General features: G+C 64.3%; 1 protein-coding gene across 5 annotated transcripts in view; it reads right to left on the reverse strand.

The window, feature by feature from the left end:
* Nucleotides 1-20,769, reverse strand: part of MAD1L1 (mitotic arrest deficient 1 like 1) — a 332,505-nt gene that overhangs the window by 33,260 nt on the left and 278,476 nt on the right. For all 5 annotated transcript variants that reach the window (XM_057529233.1, XM_057529232.1, XM_057529231.1 and 2 more), the window contains one exon: nt 5,351-5,541. In XM_057529233.1, the coding sequence (XP_057385216.1) occupies nt 5,351-5,541 (191 nt within the window). The remainder of the gene's footprint in view (nt 1-5,350; nt 5,542-20,769) is intronic.

Genomic DNA, 20,769 nt, shown 5'->3' on the forward strand with positions numbered 1-20,769 from the left:
CCCCTGCCTCAGCGCCCACCAGGGGCAGCGTGGGGCTGGGAGCCCAGCCAGCACCCAGCCCCGGGCGGCCCGGAAGTCACCCACACCTGCATCTCACCTGCCTGCTCCTTGGCCCCATCACAGGTGACCTGTATTCAATTACAAGATGTCACCAGATCCTAGAGCACCTCAGGGAGTGGCCTGGGGGTCGGAGTGGCCAGGGCCAGGCCTCCCGCCGGCTTGGGGTCCAACAGGTCTGAGCCGCTGGGGCTGAAGTCCTTGTGGGGACACCGGTGCCCGCGGAGACACCCTCCTCCCGCCTCCTTCCCGGGGTCATCTCGGCGCTCGAGCACGGACGGGGCGGGGGGTGGGGTGTCACTGCATCAGTCGCTGCTCCCAGTGCCTGACCTCCGTCAAACCACGGACTCCACGCCCGGGTCTTGGGACAGACGGCAGAACGGAGAGGGGGAAGGACCTCCCTGCCCAGCCTCAGCGAGGGGGTCCCGGCTTCGGACCAGCCCCTCTCCCGATACAAAGGCCCCAGCCTGTGGATGAAGCTTCCAGGAAGCCACCTGCCAAGGAACCGGCCCCAGGGGCCAGTCCCTGCGCCAGCTCCCTGAGGGGCTGCCTGCCACCTGCTCGCCGCCCGGCCCCGGCTGGTCGGCCCCGCTCAGCCGCCGGGAGGCCGGGGCCACGGTGCCCCGTCACAGGCCCTCTGCTCTCAGCTCGCCCCAAGAAGCCGCTGTCCCAACTCTCTGCCGTGCAGGAAGAGGAAGAAAGCGTAACGCCAGCCTCCAAGTCCCAACCTGCGGCTGCGAGCGCTGGGCGGAGGCCAGGTGTCCTCGGACAGGGAGGAGCCCCAGCGACGCGCGGCCGCTACGGCGTCCAGAGGCCTCGCGTGGGGGGCGGGGTCCAGGTCAGCACCTGCCGAGGGGAGGCCGGGGGCCGTGAGGGGTCCCTGCTCCTCTGAGCCCCTGCGACCTCCCACCTCCAGCCAAGAGCTGTCGCCACGGCAGCTCCGAGGCGCCCCTCCCGCTGACCTGCTCCGGCCCCAGCCCGGCACCCGGGGAGCGGGCGACTCTCCGTGGAGGCACAGGTCGGGGCCGAAGACACCCGGGAGGCCCCTGCCGCCCCCCAGTTTCCCTTCCTCCTGACGTCGCCTCCATGGGGCTGCCCTCTCGGCCCTCCCGCCCTGCCCCGGGAGCTCAGGAGGCTGGTGGCCTGTGCTCAGCAGGCAGGACCCTGAGGGCAGGGGTCTGTCCCCGTGCCGGGTGCCAGGGCAGGGCCCACAGGATGCGCGGCCCTGTAAGCCAGGATGGCGGAAGGGGTCTGCTCGCTGCGTGGTGAGGGCAGGCCCGCAAACGCGCTCCGCTCGTCCCCAGCCGCTTCAAAAGGAAGGAGCAGGCGGCCGGAGGCTCACGCCCACGTCCAGAGGCAGCAGGTGGCCTGTGTCCACTTGCCCCCGGCAGGGCCCGCCTGAGTAAGAGGAGCCGGGGACGCTCAAGGGAGCCTGCACGCCTGGCCCCTTCCAGGGCGGGCAGCGGGGCCACGGGGAGGGGGGGCTCAGCCTGAGCCTCTGGACGACTTTGGCACGGACCCGGCTCTGCCCGTCCTCAGGGCCCAGCAAGCAGGGACGCGCTGGAGGAGGCTGTGAGGGGCAGGGCCTCGGGTCTGCGTGGGCCCCAGTCCCCTCCGCCTCAGGCCAGCACCTCCCAGGGCCCCGCGGGGCAGGCAAAGATCCCAGCGGCGGGATCAGGATCTCTGCCGGTCTGTCCGGGCGGGGAAAGCTCTGGGTGCGAGGTGGGTGGGGCTGACACACGGCCTGGGGGCTGCCCGGCTCCTGGGGGGTCGGAAGCCTCCCAGCCGCCTCCCTGACACCTGTACTTTGCAGCCTCGGAAACCTGCCTGGAGACTCTGCCCCTCGGCGCTGTATTTTGATTTCTCAGGAGCAGGCGCCCGTGGGGCCCCCCAGGAGGTGCACTGACCCAGGCACAACCGGACGGAGGCAGATGGGGAAGGTGCACGTGTCTGAGCGCCGGGTCCCCTACACACACGTCCACGCGCCCTGGCGGCACACGGACGAAGCCACGGGAAGGTGCCACAGCTCGGTGGCTCTGGCCCAGAGTCCAGCGCCGTCCCACGACCTGACGGGGCGTCCTCACAGCCATGCCCCAAAAGTCATCTCCATCCGGCAGACACTGACCACTGCCAGTCCTGGGCCACACCAGACGCGGAGGGCGCCGAGGGCCAGGCCCTGAGGCGGCCGCACGCAGCAGCAGACACACCGCCCAGGATGACCCGCAGCAGAGCGTGAGGACGGGCCGCCGGGGCAGGCCCTCCGGCCTCACGCTCACCCTGCTCCCTGCTCCTGGGCCCTCGCGCACCTGCCGCCCACTCCGGACCCGGGGCCAGGCCCCGAACAAGACCAGCTCCCTGGCAGGTGCTGGGAGTGGCCGGGCCCCGAGGATGGGCTCTCATCGGGGCCAGGCTGGGAGGACGAGGGGACCCAGGGCGGCTTCTGCTTCTCCGGGAGGCCGCGCCCAAGCTGGGCTGTGAGGGTCGGAGGGAACCCCTAAGCCGCAGGCCGAATCCAGCTCCCGGCCTGCTTCTGCACCACCTGCGAGCTTGTGTGTTTAAGTGGCTGAAAAAGTTTTTAAAGCTGTTTACGGCAGCTTTACCCGTAATTGCTAACACCTGGAAACGACCAAGATGTCCTTCGGCAGGTGATGTATAAATGAACTGTGGTCTGTCCAGACAGTGGAAAATTACTGAGCGAAAAAGAAATCAGTCATCAAGTCAAGAAAAGACCTTGGAGGCACCTCAAGTGCGAATCACTAAGGAAAGAAGCCAGTCTGAGCAGGCCACAGGCTGTGTACCTCCACTACATTCTGGAAAAGGCAAAACCACGGAGACAGTGAGAGACCACGGTGCTGGGGCTGTTTAGGGTGTGAAAGTGTTCTGTGGGACGTGACAGCTCGCATTTGTCAAAAGCCGCAGAACCGTACAACACGAGGTGAACCACGGACTCTACAGTTATAACACACCAGTACTGGTTCAGTACTTCTAACAAAGGCACCTCCCCTCCACATGGGCGGGTGCACGCACACAGGGAAGGGGTCACCTCCCCGCCGGGTCCCTGGGCCCCGGTCCTGTCGGTGTCCCAGAGAGCAGGGCCCCGCCTGGGCCTCTCTGGACTCACGGCCGTGACTCTGGGTGATGGTGCCCGCGGGAAGGCGCTCCAGCCTCGGGGACCTCCTGACGCGGTGCCACGTCTGCACCGGTTACGGCTCTGGGCTGTGAGCGGAGGGAGTGCCCGTCCCTGGACACCAGCGGTCGGCAGGGCCTCGACAGCGGCTCAGAGCCGCAGGTCAGCACAGGCACAGCAGGGCCCCAGGGGCACTGGCGCCCTCACGCGAGCCGGACCTCGCGGGGGCCACGACCCACAGGACCAGCCCCGTGGGGAAAGCGTGTGCCCATTCCCCGAGGGGGACACCAAGTCGGGGGCAGCCACTTGCCGAAGCCTGGCCTCCGTGCCCGCAGCCCTCACTGCGGCGGGAGTCGAGCCAGGCTCGGGTCTCGGGACACTCAGGGGAGTAAATCTAGGACTGGCGAGGACCGGGGTGGTGGCCCGGCCACACCGTGCATTCACAGGGTTACGGGTTTCTGTGTGCCCCCGCAAGAGGACGTCACCGCATCCCCGGTTTACAGATTTGGAAACTCTGGCTCAGCAGTTAAGACAGGCACAGTGGCCACGCCGGCCTCGAGCTCGGTGTGACAGATTCTAGAATCTGTGTCCGGCATCTTACCTGTCGCCCGAGTCCAATCCTGCAAGGCCCTGGGTTAGGCTGGGCCCCGAGGAAGGCCAGGCAGGGAGGAGAGGGGCGGCCAGCAAACCCGACTGCCCGCCGGGCACCGCAAGCTCAGAGCTGTGCCCTGTGGCCGTTCGTACGGTCAGTCTCCTCCTTCTGGCCATGGGGCGCTCTCCTTCCCTGAGGCTTTAGAGGGGAGGGGAGGAAAATTCCTGTGAACCACAGCAGACAGGACGGCAGGGAGGAGAAGCAAGGCCATGAACACGGCCTGCCCACACGTGGAGCTTCCGGAAACTCCCATCCACCTGCTCAGCTCAACAGGCGCCCTGGCTGCCAGCTCACGCGGGACAATCCTTCCAGGAACACTCTGAAGGCTCCAGCCCCACTCCGCGGGGGGAGCAGGTAGGAAGGGGGCCAGGCCCTGCGGGAAGAAGCTGGAGCTGAGTTCCCGCCTTTCCTTGAATGGAACGGCACCGGCAGGCGGCTCCCACCCACGCGGCAGCAGGGGCCGGGCCGCATCTCCCCGAGCAGAGCCCGGGGGCTGAGCCCAAACCCTCCATCACCCCGGCACACACCTGCGGGCCCTCACCTGCAACAGCACGCAGCTATTTCTAACTCTGCCTTCAACCCTCCTCCTGCCTGAAAAATCACCTTTGGGAAAATAAAGTCAACCGCCATGACCTGAGAGCCTTCCCCAGCCCGATCCGCGGCCACGGGAACCTGTGCACCAGCCTCAGGTGGCAGGGCCGGGATGCAGCGCGGGGCCGGCCTCTGCTCCCGCCAGCTCAGCCGAGACCCTTCCATGGAGGCTCGGCTCTCCAGGGAAGCCCTTCTGAGCCCTGGGGCCAGGGTGGCAAGGGCCCCGAGTCCCACAGAGTCCAGTGAGCTGGCCAAGGGGGGTCACAGCTGCCACAGGCCGAGGCGGCTCAGCACCCCTCCCCTCCCCCACGGGCTGCTGGCACGCTGCACGGTGAGGCCGGTCTGCCCTGTCTACCTTCTCTTTGGCTCGCTCCCCGTCCTCGGCTCACTCTGCACCTGCCCTGAGCCGGCGGGCGTGCAGCAGCCGTGGGCAGTGTGCTTCCCGTCTGGGACTCAGTGCTCTCGGGGACCCGCAAGTAGAGATGCCCGTGATCTGCTGAGGGTTCCCGCCAGCAGGTGCGACAGCTCCAAACCCATCCTCTCGGCCCCAGCAAGCTCTCCCCGGGGCCCCCCAGCCTGACGGCCCTCGGCTGCGGGAGCGGCACAGGCTTGGCAGCTCTGCTCCCTTGGCCTGTCCGCCGTCGTCCGGCTGCGTGCCTGGCAGCGCCGGGGGCACCTCCCTGGCCTGATCCTGACTTTCACCCCGTTACTCAGCCCTCCCGCGGGCACTCCTGACGGTGGAGGCCCCACCCTGCTGCCCCCAAGGGATGGGGCCAACGCCAAGGGAGGAGGGCCATGAGGGGCCTGGGGGCGGACGCCTCCTGCAGGGGTCAGGGCTGCGGTGCCAAGCTCGGGGAGGCCGGCTGCCCGTCGGAGGAACAGTCGACGTCCTGTGCGCACGGCTGTGTGTAGCCGCGTCCTACCTTGAAGATGAGGCAGTCGGTCTTGCGCTCGGCGTACATGGAGGTCAGCCGGTACTGGTTCTCCGTGGTGATGTCCACCTGGTAGCCCGTCAGCGTGTAGCACACCTTCCGGAACTCCTGGATCTTGGTCTGGAAGACCTCCTTCAGCCGCTGGTTCTTCAGCTCCGCGCTCTCCACCTGCTTCTTCAGCTCTGAGGGGGAAGAGAGAGGCAGTCAGCTCCCCAGCCAGTCTCGGAAGGACAGACACAGAGGGGCAGAGGGCGCCGGCTGAGGGGCGAGGAGGCCGCACGCGGCTCCTGACGGGGAGGACAAGCCGGGAAGCAGCCTGGGCTCACCCCTCTCCTCCAGGCAGGGGCACAGATGGGGCCCCTCGATCCAAGACTGCAGCCCTGGGTCCGCCCGCACCAACCAGAGGAGTCGACAAACGCTTCCCCGTCTGCAGCCGAGTCCTTGCCGGGGCTGGTGTCCACCGCACAGCCAGCTGAGAGGCAGCGGGGCGGGGGGGCCGCGAGAGCGGAGGTCATCTGGAGATGTGGACCACGCTGCCTGGGGTTCCCCGCCGGCCACCCAGAGACCAGACCGCTGGGAGAAGACAGGTTCCCTGGGTGGTGGGGTCTGTGAGGGCACCCCTGGGCCCGCCATCCTTTACCCCCAGCCCTGTTCTAACTGGGTGGTTCAGGACAGAGACCCTCAGGCCCACTTGCTGCCCCTGACAGGTGTACAGCCGCGCGGGGAAAAGCCAGCTGTGCGAAGCCATCGGGAAGGCACATAGCAATTCCCACAAATCCTCCACCCAAGGTGCCTTCCCGGTAATTAAGCCCTGATTCATCCCCCCGTTAATTAGCGAGGCGGCTCCGCTCAACGCACACGAGTTGCCTCCGAGGCCAGGTGCTTCCCGGTGGTCCCATCTGGAGCTGCCCAGGGGGTGTGGAAAACCCCAGGCCTCGAGCCGTCAGCCTGGTGTGAGTCCTGCCCTTCCCGCCCCGCGGTGGGGACAACAGTCCCCCCTCCTCACGCTGACCCGCAGGACCCAGTGTGTCTCGTGCTGGTTTAAGACGAGCAGATGCAGTCAGGGTCACTTCCAGGAGGAGGTGAGGGGGACGGCGGGCAGGGAGCCTGCGTTCCAGGAAAGGGAGACCCCCCTGCCCCGTTCTAGACAATCAAGCTAGATGCCACAGGGCCGGAGGCTGAGGATCGGGGAGGGGGGCCGTTTGGCTACCCGACAGGCCCCAACACGCTCTGCTGCCGCCAAGGGGCTGCGAGGCGGGGGCAGGGTCTCTCCCGCCTCACAAGCACGGACATATGTGACTGACCCTTGGCCGCCGATCCACGGCGGAGGTAGGGCTGTCTGACCCCAGGACCAAACTCCCGACAACCTTACTACCTTACCTCTCACACACTCTGGAACGCGCCAGGGTTTTGCACACACATCCCAGGTCCTGTCTACACAGCCTGCAGCTCTGTGGGCAGCCTGGTATCGGCCGCCCCCGGCTCTGATGCTAGCACTGCGCCCTGCAGCCTCTTCACGATGCCTGTGCTTCTGGCTGGCCGGCCGCCTGCCACACGCCCTGCCCAGCCTGCCCCCACCCATCACCCGGCCCAACGGCCCTGCGGACACTCCCGTTCCGGAGCTGAGAGCCTCTCCATCGGGGACATGGGCGCGGAGCCTTTGATCGATCGAGTAATCAGACTATGAGATCAAAAGGGTAACTGGCCGCTCTGACCCCAGGTTCTTCCCTTGTCTCTCAGCCAGACCACCTAGGATGGACGCGTCAGCAGGAGGAAAAACTCACTGACCGAGCGCGCGCGGTGACGTGTCCCCGTGTCAGACGGCGCTGCCTTGAGTACCTCTCAGGGGCCCAATGGGAAAAATTAAAGTTGGGTCATAAATGCAGCCCGACCTTGGAGAAGGGAGTGTCCCCTCTGCCCTCAAGCATAAAAGGCCGCCTGTTCCGCAGCTCACAGACTCCTACAGACAGACAGGGCCTCCCCGCTCGGGGTAGGTGTGCCACCTGCCGCCCTCGGGGACCATGCTCTGCGCACCTGCCGCGTGCCAGCACCAGGACCCTGGCAGGCACTTCACGCCCCGTGCCCAGCACGGCCCTCACAGCCCACGAGGCAGGGCCAGAATGTGGGGCTTGCAGGGGCTTCCTCCGGGTCACATGGGCTGCCAGAGGCCGAGGGCATTTGGCCCCGGTGGCCTGGTCCACGTGGGGCAGGAGGGGTGCTGCTTCCAGCAAAGCCCGCCCAGCGGCAAGTCCAGGGAAGGGATCATGAGCGCCACTCTGATTTGGGGCAAAGTCGGTGTCTTGCCCCAAAGGATCCCCCGTAGGATCCCCCTACGACCCTCGTAGCTCAACCGCTTACATAAATGTGAATGAATAACTCACAAAACGGTTTGGATTAAATAAGTAAAAGATAGACCTTCATCCTTGGAAGTGGCATTGCTGATTCAGCCTCTCCCAGAGAGAGCTGAGGCTTCCCCTGGTGGGACGGGGGCCTGCGCGGGGCACTCCCAAGGCGCTCCTCTGCGGTCCCAGAGGCCAGAGGCTCCCGGTGCCTGCAGTGACCCCAATCTGTGCCCACCGGCAGGTACAGTCACAACTGTCACATCAAGGCCTGGCGGCCGGCCTCGGACCTGACCTGCTGGCAATGGCCACACGCGGGCAGAGCCAGCAGAGCAGACAAGTGGCTGCCAGGGCTCCGCTGAGCTCCCGGGCCACCCACCCCAGACCTCACCGCCATGTGCACGCCCCAGCCCACTCGGCTGTGCCGGGGATGGTGTCACCAGACACTGGGGCCCGACGGCCTCACGCCTGGGCCCAGCCAAGGGCCCCTCCGCTCCTCTCCCCTGCCCTCCCCGCCAGCCCAGGGAGCCGGTCTGCACTGACAGGTTCCTGAGGCCCCCGTGACCGGCCCAGACTCGGCCGGGCCCTCTCTTGCCTCTCCTGCCCTTTGAATCTTGCCCTCCAGCCCGCTGGCCGTCTCTCCTCTGAGCCGAACCCCCTCCCACCCCCGGCCCACAGGCCCCTCTCCCTCCCAGGCCCCCCGCGGGGCTCTCTGCAAGTCCCTGGGGAGGGAGGAGGGAGGCTGGTGGACACGTGGGCGCCAGGGAGAGCGGACTCGATCACCCGGAGCCCAGGTGTGGAGGACGGGCCCCGGGGTGCAGGCGGGGACGGAGCGGAGGTCAAGGGGCAGCACCGTCCGCTCTCTGACCCAGGCCCCTGGCCTCCTCCGGCCGCGTCCGAGAGGCCCTGGCATGGCTCTGACCTCCACGCCTCCCCGTCATCAACCCCAACCCTCCTGGAGTTGCAGCAGGCAGCTGTGAAAGCTCCGCGGGAGGCGCGCAGCTCAAAAATAAACCGCACTCTGTTACGTAAGGGAGAGCGCCTCACCCGGAAGCAGAGCTGCCAGGACGAAGACGCGTTCATGGGCACACGGCTCCGGAGATCCAGGTCCCGGCCCCGAATCTGGAGACTGGTTTATCCGAGGGGGTGGGCACAGCAAGCGAGGGGCAGGCCAGCCGGCCACGCCAGGCCTCTGCAGAGCCCAGCTGTGCCTCTGTTTCACTGAAAGTGCACCCGCCTCAGCCATTCAATTTCCTTCTTACGAGTTTGCGGGCAGAGGGCAGGGCGCGGAGGCGGCAGCGGCGAAAAGGTCTCTGCTCTCGCTCTCGGGTCCCGAGGGCGGCCCGGCCCCGGCAGCAGCTCCCCCTGCGCTCGGTCAGGCTCCGGCTCGCTGGTGCACACTCTGGGATGGAGACCCTTCAGAGGGGGGCGAAGCCAACAGCCAGCACTGCCCACTACACCCCTTTTGCTCCCGGGAGGGCCGAGACGCACACGCAGACAAGACGGCCGCAGAGACGCTCTGGAAGGGGAGCGAGGCTCTCGGGCGCAGCCCCAGCGGTCCTCTCATCCGAGTCCCCCCTTGCCAGTGGGCCTGAGCCGTGCCCACGGGGCGGCCTGTGCCAGTCTGGCCAGCCCATCCTGCTCCTGTGCCCCGTGGACGGACAGACCTCCGGCAGCACCGCCTGCTCCAAGCGCCTCCGTCCTGGGACCCCTCGAGGCCACGGCTCCCTGCTGGCGGGCGGGCCTGACCCACGTCCGAGTCCAGAGGGTTCTGACGGCACAGCACGTGCTGCCCCCCCGCCCTCCCGCCGCTGCAGCAGGCCCAGCCCCCCACGGGGAAGGCAGCTGGCGTGGGAGAGCGCAGAGCTGGGACGGGAAGCCGGGGTCGCTGGACTCCAGGCCCGAGGCCTCCTGCCGTGGCCACCGAGCTCTGCGGGGCCTCGCCCCAGGCCAGCCACTGTTCTCGGGGCTCACACCCCTCCCTCTGCCCGGGGTCCAGGGCCAGCCTGTCCTGCGTGTGGCCCAAGTCATCTGGACAGGACTCTGAGCTCCTAAGGGAAGCTGTGGCCTGATTAGCAGCACCCCCGTGGCCCCCGGCCTCGGCCCCTCCACGTCCACCTGCACCGGCTGCTTCACCCCAAAGGCGCCGCCCTGCTCCCGCCTCAGGGCCTCGGCGGGCGCCTGGGCAGCCTCTCCCACGTGGTCCCTAACCCCCATCCATCACCCCCTGGAGGGGCAGTGGCCTCCTGCCTTGTTCCCAGTGGGCACTACCTTTCCCTTCATGGTGGTCATTATAACACAACAGAGTCTTTTAAGACACTCTTTGCTCGACGCCCGCCTCCTCCAGCAGCTATGAGCTCGGGAGGGAGGACCAGGTCCTCTGGCCATAACCGTGTCCCCAGGCATCTCAAGGAGCCTGCGGTGTGGAAGGTGCTGCTTCTCCACAAACTCTCCACCACACCCCAGAAGACGACCCTGAAGGAGCTGAAACATGAGCAACCCCCTGCCCCCGACTCAGCGAGTGGAACGCACGTGTTTATCCGCGAGCACGTGTGTCCATCCTTGCTCTCCCTCCTGCAAAGACCGTGAGAGGGAGGGGAGACAGCAGTGGACAAGGGGGGGAGACATGCGTTCAGAGGATGAGAAGCGGACGGGGACGCAGGCGGACGGGTCAGCAGCCCTGGGGGGCGGCCGGAGCACAGCAGTGGGAGCAGCCAAGGAACCGGGGGTCTGAGGGTCTGTGCGAGGGGTCACCCCCGGCTCCTCCTGCCCCAGGGCAGGCCCCCCCCCACTCAGGGAGGAGACCCGAGTCCAACCCCACACACACAGGCCCTTTTCAGACGCTCGCTTCCTGAGAAGCCAACCTGCAAGACACCGCCCGGAGTCGCCTGCGGCCGCCCTCCTCCACCCCCCTGACCCACACCCCACCCCTGCCCTGAGTCACCATGCCGGGCCGGCGCAGAGGGAGTGACCTCGCTGGGTGTCCCTCTGCGCCTGGCGGGGGTGGGGGAATAGGGAGGTCCGGCAGCTGAGCTCCCTACCGAGCGCTGCCCCCCCCACACCCCGGCAGCTGGGCGGTGGCCCTTCTGGGAAGGCGGTTGGAGCCGCCCCTCTGTGTCCCGCGGACGAGCCCCGGAGAGCGGCCTGCGTCCTCCACAGAAACAGACCAGGGGTCACCAGACGCAGCGGGAAGCTCCAAACGTAAAGAATCAAACAGCCCAGGGCTTCCCTGGTGGCGCAGTGGTTGAGAGTCTGCCTGCTAATGCAGGGGACGCGGGTTCGAGCCCTGGTCTGGGAGGATCCCACATGCCGCGGAGCAGCTGGGCCCGTGAGCCACGATTGCTGAGCCTGCGCGTCTGGAGCCTGTGCCCCGCGACGGGAGGGGCCGCGATAGAGAGGGGCCCGCGCACCGCGATGAAGAGCGGTCCCCGCACCGCGATGAAGAGTGGCCCCCGCTTGCCGCAGCTGGAGAAAGCCCTCGCACGAACCGAAGACCCAACACAGCCAAAAATAAATAATAAAAAAAAAAAAAAAAAAAAAAAAAAGAATCAAACAGCCTGGACGAACAGAACATCACGAACCCCGTCGGAAGAGAGAAGAGCCGCCCCACGCCGGGGTCGGGATCACGTGGGCGTCCGCGGAGGGGCTCAGAGACAGAGCAGAAGACGCCTCCCAGAGACAAACACAGAAACAGAGGTGGAAAATGGTAAAGAAGAGACGAAACGAGAGACTCTGGGAGCTCCAACATCCAACTAATAGGGATCTCACACGAAGAGATTACAGAAGGTGGGACAGAAAAAATATCAAGGAAACTACACAAAAGCCTCCAGAAGCCAAGGCCGTGTCTCCCGGGGTTCAATAGACAGAGCGTGACGACGGCTCAGAACAGGCTAACGAGCCCAAACCCAGGACGAGAACGCAAGCCTACAGCTGACGGGCGGCCTGCCGTGTTCTGAGCACCAGGAAGCGGGTGCTGGCTCGGCCAGGGGCTTCCAGAGGCATCAGACACGTCAAGGGGAGGACCAGGACCGAGAGAATGAGGGAGCAGCGAGTCGTGGACAGAACGACACCCGCCCCAGACGGGAGACACGGCCCATGGAACGAGACGCCACGTGTTCCAGCCGTAAGAGACACGTACAGAGTCAGAGGATCCCAAGTGCTGAACACTGATTTAACCAAAGGGGAGACAGCCACACATGGCGTAGGGAGGCGGGGACACGCGTGTGTGCGTGCCCATGTGTATGGCCGTGCACGCTCATGTGCACAAGAGAGCTAGCGCCTCGCCGGCCTGAGGACCCGAGAGTCACGTGCACACAGCGTTCAGACACAGGGTACGAGACCTGGGGGAGCAGGCGGGGCCGCGTCTACCCCACTCCAAGTCCACAGTCAGCACTTGGTTTTTTTATTACGGTGAACGGGACCTTCCCAGCCGCTTGGCGGCCAGGGAGGAAAGGCCACCGCAGCGCCAGCTTCCTCGCGTCCCTGGGAGGAAAACCCTCAGCATCAAGGCAGAAGGCAGGGTACGCCCCCTCCCCCGCCCCTCCCGCCCACGCCTGTTCTCGCTGCGGCTGACCACGGTCATGACAAAGGCACGTGGTGACCACAGGGGCTCCAAAAGGGCTTTCGTCCCCGAGATGATGAGTGATGAAAGCCCAAGGCAGCCTGGGGGGCCCCAGGCCAGGTAGGGGCACCGACGTCACCAAGAGTGGCTGGTGCTGAGACTGGACCCCCCCACTGGCCTCCCCACCCTCACTCCATAAATGGACCCCCCAGTGGTGGGCAGATGCCGCAGCGGGGGAGCTGGGACCAGCCCAGGTCACGGGCACAGGGAACTGAGCCCTGTGCTGGCTGAGGACCAGGCCCATGCGGGCTGCCCACCTAGGCTGGGCTCCTGCAGTGATGTTGTTTAGGAGCTGGAAGTCAGGAGCTAGGAGCTTCTGAAATTGTCCTCTGGGGACTCGGGACAGAGTCATTTTTCTTTCTGAAAAGTGAATAAAAAACACTTAGGCAATGCTGAGGTTTTCAGGTTTTTTAAAAAAAACAACAAAAGGACGAACGCATCCCCATTAGGAAGAGCAGCCCTCTGAGGCCAGGCTGAGCCGGCGGCTGCTTCCCAACATGGTACACGTGGCTCCGCTCCCAGGACACCAGCCTGAAGGGCAAGAGGAAGGACCCTGGGACCGGCCGGCGGGAAGGCTGCGGGGTGCGCCAGGGCGCCTGGCGGGGGGCGTACTGTCTGCTCTTCCAGGAGCCAGGACCACCAGCTCCCGGCTCTGCTCCAGGCCACGGAGGCGGTCGGGGTGCCTCCGACCCCCCGCCCTCTGCTCTCTGGTCTCCGGGCCCCCCTGGCTCTTGTGTTCACGCACACCGCGTCCCCGCAGCCTGAGGGGTCTTCAGCGCACGGCAGGCGCAGCCATGGTGGGATTGACGGCAGCCCATCCTCCGGACGCTCACCAAGCTCCTTCTCCGCGGCCTCCGTTTCCTCAGCACGTCCACAAGGAGGCTGGATGAGTGACTGGTTCTGGTGGGGAGACCGAGGCTGGTCCGCCCTTGGGACCAGTGCCTCCTGCTGCCTCTGCTGGACCCTGGCGCCGAGGCCACGGCCCTGCTGCTCTCCTGGGACCCTGGCAGCCAACAGCGCATCAACAACCTCGCCAAAGGTGAGCCAGCTGGTGACTCTGGGCCCATGGGCCTCGGGTCTTCCTGAGGGCAACGCTGGGTCCCAACTGGAGACTGGCTGTGGGAGTACTGAGAAGGCAGGGGCGCGGCCAGGTTCCTGGGTGCGCTCCGGGCCCTGGAGGATGGTGGGTGTGGCATCAGGTCCCGAGGTGGGCCTCAAGGTGCTGGTGCTGGCGCTGAGGGGGAAAGAGCGGGGACCACGGGCACGCAGGCGGAGCCGAGCCAGGGACTGGACAGCAAGGCCGCGCGGGACCCCACGGCTGCTGGACGTGGGGGGCCGGGGCGGGAGAAGGCTGCGAGGGGGTGCGGGCAAAACGTGTCCCCACATAGCAATGGGGTGCTTGGGAGTCGGTCCCTGCAGGCAAACAGAGGCCAGGGAGGGGCCCTGCCCCAGTAGGGGAGCACCCCCAGGAGTGTTGGGGCGACGCAGAGCCTTCTCACGGAGCCCAGGCTGACCTGGATGAAAGAGGCGCTGCGCTGAGCCACGCGGCCCGCCCACGGTGCTGCCTCAGGCGCCCTTGGCCACTCGCCTCCCCGGGTGGCGGAGCTGGCCGCCTGACGGGCCCCTGGGGAAGCGGCCCGGGCCTCCCGGCAGGCAGCAGGCAGTGAGCAGCGCTGGTTCTGCTCAGGCCCAGAGCGGGGCCACGCCGCCAGGGCTGAATTATCCACGTCTGGTAACTTCTAAACTATTTCAGTGTTGCATTTCTAAGTATTTAATAATTAGGCATCAAATACTGATGCAATTTTATTAGCCACCGTGGGAGCCGGCACTGCAGGGCTGTGAGCGGGTGAGGGCCCTGGCCCGGCTGGCCACCTAGAGAGAGGAGATGGTGGGCCATCTGCGGGCGTCGAGCTCCGGGCCACCTTCACAGCAGAGCTGGGCTGCCGCCCGACGTGGCACGAGCCTCCTGCCGGTCCTCCTGGATGCTGCCTCCCGTCCCAGATCCAAATTCCGGGAGAGGAGAGGGGAGGAGCGGAGCCTGTGTGGTTGGCAGGTGCCAAGGGGCCCGGGGCCAGCCGGCTGGGCAGCTCCGTGGTCCCCGGCTCTCCTCCCTGCACAGCGCTCAGCAAGGAGGCCTTCCCAAGAAAGGGTACGGCGGGGCACCACCGTCCCCCGCAGCCGGCTTCAGGGACAGGGGCCCAGGACCCTGACATCCGCTGGCCAGGGCCTCCTGCCGCCAGAGGGGACGGCTGTGTTTGAACTGCCTGCAGCCAGACGGCCCAGAACAGTCTCTCCATCGCGAGCCCGTGTTCCCCGCTGGGCGGAAACTGCACGTTTCACACGAGAGAGGAGATGTTAGCCTGGAATTACATGCAGATGAGCAGCGCGTGTGCCCACCGCCGGGCAGCCTGGCAGACGGCCGCCCTGGCAAGCACGGTGCCGGCTCTCGGACGGAGATCTCTGTGTGATTAACTGCTCACTCGCGCAAGCAGCTTGTCACCTTGCACAGAAATGATCTGAAAAGACACCAGCAATTACAGCCCACCAGATTATGGGGTGGGAGAGCCCCGCGGTGACAGGCGGGCGCCGATGTGACACCGCGTTCTCAGGAAGACTCCCTCCCCCACCGCTGAGACACAGCAGCCGAGGCCCCAGAGGATGGCCCGTCCCCCCGCCTCGCTGGCTCTTGCGGGAGTGGAGGACCAGCTGAGCCTGGGTGGAAGGTCACAGCCTGGTGCAGCTCACCTGGACTCAGAACAGCCCTGAGTGGGGCACAGACGTGGGGAAAGGCCCAGAGAAGGTCAGTGCCCTGCTTGACGTCACCCAGCCAGAGAGCAGAGAAGCTGGATTTCAAGCCAGCCTTCAGGTTGGGACCGGCCCCCAAAGGCCCCCGGGCAGTGCCAGCACTGCTGTGAGGAACCGCCCTGAACACTGGGCACCACCTCGGTCACAAAGGCTGGCCTCCTGCCCAGGCCGCCAGCAGGGCCCCAAGCAGCCCCATGTTTGGTATCTTCATGGAACTCACTACCCTCTGACGTTACTTATGCACCTGCTTGGGTGCTGACCAGCCATTTCTCCCGACTGAAGCACCCCGACAAGGGCGGGGACCTGGGCTGCACGGCTTACGGCTGCCTGGGCGGCAGGAATGGGAGACGCTCGTCCAGTGCGGACGCGACTCACTCTGCACGCGCTTGCTCGTCTTAGCCTTTGGGATGACCCTACGAAGTTATCACTACATGCGTCCCCACTTCACGGATGGGGAAACTGAGGCTCAGGGCGTCAAAGGTAAACCGCCTGAAGCTGAGCTCATACGCTCACATGTGTGTACTCACACATGCACACGTGCGCACGCACATGCATCCACACACGTTCACACACGTGCCGGAGCCAGAAACCACCCAGAGGAGAGGCGCACGACAGCTACGGTGCATCTCAGACCCCGAGACGGAACCAGAGAGCCCCGCTGTTGAACGCGTGGCCGACAACTTCCATGTGCCCCTGCAGGGGGCTGCCGGGGGCTACCTGGGCAGAGGCGGAGGTTTCTGGTGAACAGGAGTGCGTGGGGCCCTGGCCTGCCGGCTCGGGGTGGGGACGGAGCACAGGGATGGATGTTTGCAGGAGGCTCTGGTGTTCTCTCCACTCTGCGCGCTGCATGTATTATTAATTCCTGACAGTGGGCTCACAGAAAACTAATTCCCTGGAAGGCAAGCGCCCTCTCAGAGAGGGAAGCCTTTTCAGAGCTCATCTTTTATTGACTGAGTCATTTTCGAGTCAATCTGTCTGCTTTCGGCACGACAAGAGTTTTAAATCTTCTCTTTCCCTCCTTTGGAGATGTGGCAGTCTATTAAAACCTGCTAATGTGTGCAGCTAGGCCTCAGATCCAAACTGGGATGACTTCCTCGGATGGCAGGAGATAAAGGAAGAGGACCTCAGGACCCGCTCGGCTGTGGGCTCTGGAAGGAGGGGAGGCCGGGGCACGCAGGGACAGGGCAGGCAGCCCCGAGGGATCCGGAGGGGCAAGGATGCAGGCTTCCCGGCAGAGCCAGGCCTGGGAGAACGTCTCCCAGGAAGACGGGGTCCGGGATAGGGAGTGAATCAACGAAAAGCGCCTGGGCTCTGCCCGTAAGAAGTAACGTGCCAGACGCACACGCCCGGCCTGGAGGACGCAGAAGGAGGTCCCCCTGGGTGGTTCACACTTCACCATCAAGGACAGGGGGGGCCCTCCTGCCCCTCTCCAGCCTGACAGCGGCCCTGGTGTCCCAGCACCCAGGGCCCCATTTCATAATTCACAACTGTCCAGCGCAGCAGGCGGTGCAGCCTCAGGGTCAGCCTTTGCCCCAGGAGGAAGCTGAGGCTCAGAGACATCTAGTGGCTTGCCTGAGGACACACAGATGTTGGTGGCGGAGTCAGGACCAGAAGCCAGGTTGTGTGAATTCCGCTCCTGGAGCAGGGAGTGGGGCTTTGCCTGACAACTAACGATGTGACAGCCCGTGGCTCCCACCACCACAATTCAGAAGATGCCACCAATGCAGCCGCCCGCCCACCCCCGTCTTCTCCTTCCACGTCTGCCCAGTTCCCACCTCTCCAGAGGCCCTCCGACCACGAAGAGCCACAGCACCACCAGCACCCACAAACACCCAGCACAGCAAGGTGAGGGGGAGGGAGATCCTCCCAGGGGCCCCCCCAAGGCCGGCAGGGCTTTCGGAGCCCCCCTGCAGACCCGCCCTGGGCCAGAATCAGCAGGAAACGGGCTCTCCCCAGAGCCTCTGGGAGGGACACAGCCGTGTTGGTTTTAGCCCAGTGAGACTTCAGACCCCAGAACCGTCAGATGACAAGTCTGTGTTCCTTCAAGCCACGTGGTGTGTGGTGACTTGTCACGGCGGCTGTAGGGCGCTGACCTGGGAGGCTTGGGACAGACAGACCTCTGCGTTTCAGGGGCCGCGCTTTCCCTGCCAGCAGCAGCAGCAAATGATGGGAGCAGCCCCGGCACCAGAACTTTAGGAACAGCTGCCGGTCACCCCACGGTGCACCGTGTACCCGGCAGTGCTCGGCCAGTCACCCCAGGGTGTCCCGTGTACTGGGCAGCACTCTAGGCTCAGGGGACACAGTCTGGACAAATAGGTAAAAACCCACCCCTGATGGAAATGACATTCCAACCAGGGACACAGATAAAAATAATGTGAAGAAGTAAGACAGGCGGTATTCCACAAGGCGGTGAGCACCATGGAGAACAAGAAAGCAGGCAGGGGGCAGCCATGCGGACAAGCCGGGGCACCTCACCCAGGAGGGGAGCCAGGGAGTGCACGAGGGGCTGCCCAGGAGAGGAACAGCGAGTGCAAAGGTCCTGAGGCGGGACTGTGCTTGGACCGTCCAAGGAAAGCAAGGGAGGCCCCTGACTCAGAAACGTACCTGGAGATGCAAACAGTCTCCAAAAAGAACAGTGAGGTTGGGGGCCTCACGCCGTCAAGGCGGCAGGTATTGGTGCAAACGCAGCAGATGGGCCGCGTGGCAGAGACTCTAGACCAAAAGCTGAGCCCGGCGACTGATTCTCAAAGCGACCACCAGACACCCGGGTGAGAAGACGAGCCCTGCCCCCTTACAACATGTACGCGAACTCACTGACGGGACCGTAGGTCTTCACATAAAAGCCTCTAGGAGAAAGCAGGAGATCACAGCCTCGGGGGAAGCAAAGATCTCTCAGGGCAAACAAAGCACTAAGCACAGAAGAAAAAATGGACAGATCAGGTTTCATCAAAATAAAAAACCTGTGCGTGGGCTTCCCTGGTGGCGCAGTGGTTGAGAATCTGCCTGCCAATGCAGGGGACACGGGTTCGAGCCCTGGTCTGGGAAGATCCCACATGCCGCAGAGCAGCTGGGCCCGTGAGCCACAATTACTGAGCCTGCGCGTCTGGAGCCTGTGCTCCGCAACAAGAGAGGCCGTGATAGTGAGAGGCCCGCGCATCGCGATGAAGAGTGACCCCCACTTGCCGCAACTGGAGAAAGCCCTCGCACAGAAACGAAGACCCAGCACAACCATAAATAAATAAATAAATAAATAATTAAAAAAAAAAATGGTCCACATCAAAAAACCTGTGCGTATCGAAAGGCAGCATTAAGAAAATGATTAGAAGAAAACAATCTAGTTGGAAAATGGGCCAAAGATTCACACAGACATTTCACCAGGGAAGACGCACAGACGGCTGGTGAGCGGGCGAGAACGTGTGGGGCGTCACCCGTCTCTAGGGAAACACGGCCACACCGAGATGCACTTCACCCCCGTGACAACGCTCTAATCAGAGTCGAGGAGGAACGGACGTTAGGAAGGACAGAAGCACCAGGAACACGCACGTGGGGAGCGCAAAACGGCACAGCCACCTTGGAAGACCACTTGGCAGCTTCTTAAGAGTTAAACCTAAATCTACCACAGAATCCAGCAACCCCACGCCACCCAAGAGGAACGTAAACCTACGACCACACACAGACTCGGATCCAAGTGTTCACAGCAGCCCAGGAGTGGGAGCAACCCACGTGGGCACCAGCTGACTAGGGACACACACCACGGCGCGCGTATGCAGAGGGGCGCTGCCCATGACACGGAGAAATGAAGCGACAGGGAGGACCAGGCGGTGGAGCCAGACACAGACGCCCATGTGCTGCGGGACCCCCTTTCTGTGAGGTGTCCAGAAAGGACCCATCCACAGACAGAGGCGGATCGGCGGCCGACAGGGCTGCAGCGGGAGCAGACACCGACTGCGAACGGGAGAAGGGATCCTTCTGAGCTGACGGAAACGCTCCAAAGTTAGATTGTAGGGACGGCTGCACAACACGGTACATGTACTAAAAGTCACCGTACACGTAAAACAGGTGAAGACTGGGAGTTTAGGTTTTCTTTTTTTTTTTTCTAGAGACTATTAGAGGAGTGTTAGGTTCATAGCACAATTGAGCAGAAGCTGCAAAGATTTCCCCCAAAGCAACACACAGGCCTCCCAGCAGAAGGGGTGCATCTGCTACAGCTGATGAACCTACCCTGACTCAGCACAAATCACCCCCGTCCACAGGTGACGTTACTGCTCACTCTGGGTGCTGTACCTCCTATGCGTTTGGACAGACGTGTAGTACGTGTACTCACCACCACAGTGTCACACAGAAGAGCTTCACTGCCCTGAAATTCCCCTGTGCCCCACCTACTCACCGCCTCCCCCACCCCGGGCCACCACGCATCTCCCTCCTGTCCCCACGGCTCTGCCCCCACCAGACTGTCACAGAGTTGTAGTCATGCGAGACTGGCTTCTTTCACTTAGTGACATGCATGTAAGTTTCCTCCATCTTCTTCATGACTGGATAGCTCCGTTCTTTTTAGCGAGAATAACATTCCACTGCCTGGATGGACCACAGTTTATTTATCTGGTCACCTACTGAAGGCCATCTCGGTTGCCTCCAGGTTTTGGCAGTTACAGGTTTTCGTGTGGACACGTAAGTTTTCCACTCCTTTGGGTAAATGCTAAGGAGAGTGACTGCTGGATCGTATGGTAGTTTGGTAAGAAACCACCAAGCTGGCGCCCAAAGTGGCAGTGCCATTCTGTGTCCCCACCAGCCGCGGATGAGGGTTCCTGCCGCTCCACATCCTTGCCAGCCTTTGGTGTCGTCACCGCCTGGATCTGGGCCGTTCTGAGTGGTGTGTGTGCGGGATCTCACTATGGTCTGGGGAGTTCAGTTCCCAACGCGCTAATTCTGTGATGCCCAAGGGACACCAAGCAGGGGTGTCACGCTGAGAGCTGGGAGCCCGACAGGGACGCACGGGGACCCCACTGACGCTGCAGACACGGCTCTTCTCTAGACGGAGGCCCAGTGGGGCCGCCTCGCCCTGGCCGTCGTCTCTGTCCGCGGAGCGGTGGGGAGGAGGGCTGGGTGGGCATGCCGGTGGGCTGGTGGCTCGGCTGCGTCAGGTCTGCCCGGGCCCGGGACACGGCGGACCCAAGTCCAAGCGGCGGGGCCACCGGGACTGTTCACGCGGAGCGGGCGAGGCAGAGCGCGGGACTGGGGTGGGCACGCCCCTTCCTCTGCTCGACTGCCTGCAAACCCGGAGATTAAATTACACGGCTTCTTTACAACTCCAATTAAACGCCTAACTGATGGCGCTGCCCTTTATTACCTGACACCGAGGATAAACAAACAGTGTGGAGAGGGAACGGCCAGGGACACGGTGATTAAAATGCCAACCGGTGTGCAACAAAGCGCACCGTCTGGAAGCAGCTGAGGAGGGGGCTCGCCCTGGCGCCCCGGCCTCGCACCCACACCAGCGGGCTGACCCGGGCCCACCGTCCCCTCTCATTTCCTCTCCGGGGCTACAGGGGCTCTGCGGACATCAGCGTGGCCTCGAGGCTGGCCCGGGGCCGGCCGAGAACACGGCCCCCCACCTGCCCTGGGTCGTCTCGGGCTCTGCAGGAGGC

The sequence above is a fragment of the Balaenoptera acutorostrata genome, chromosome 15 (assembly GCF_949987535.1).
Source record: "Balaenoptera acutorostrata chromosome 15, mBalAcu1.1, whole genome shotgun sequence".
Taxonomy (NCBI): Eukaryota; Metazoa; Chordata; class Mammalia; order Artiodactyla; family Balaenopteridae; genus Balaenoptera; species Balaenoptera acutorostrata.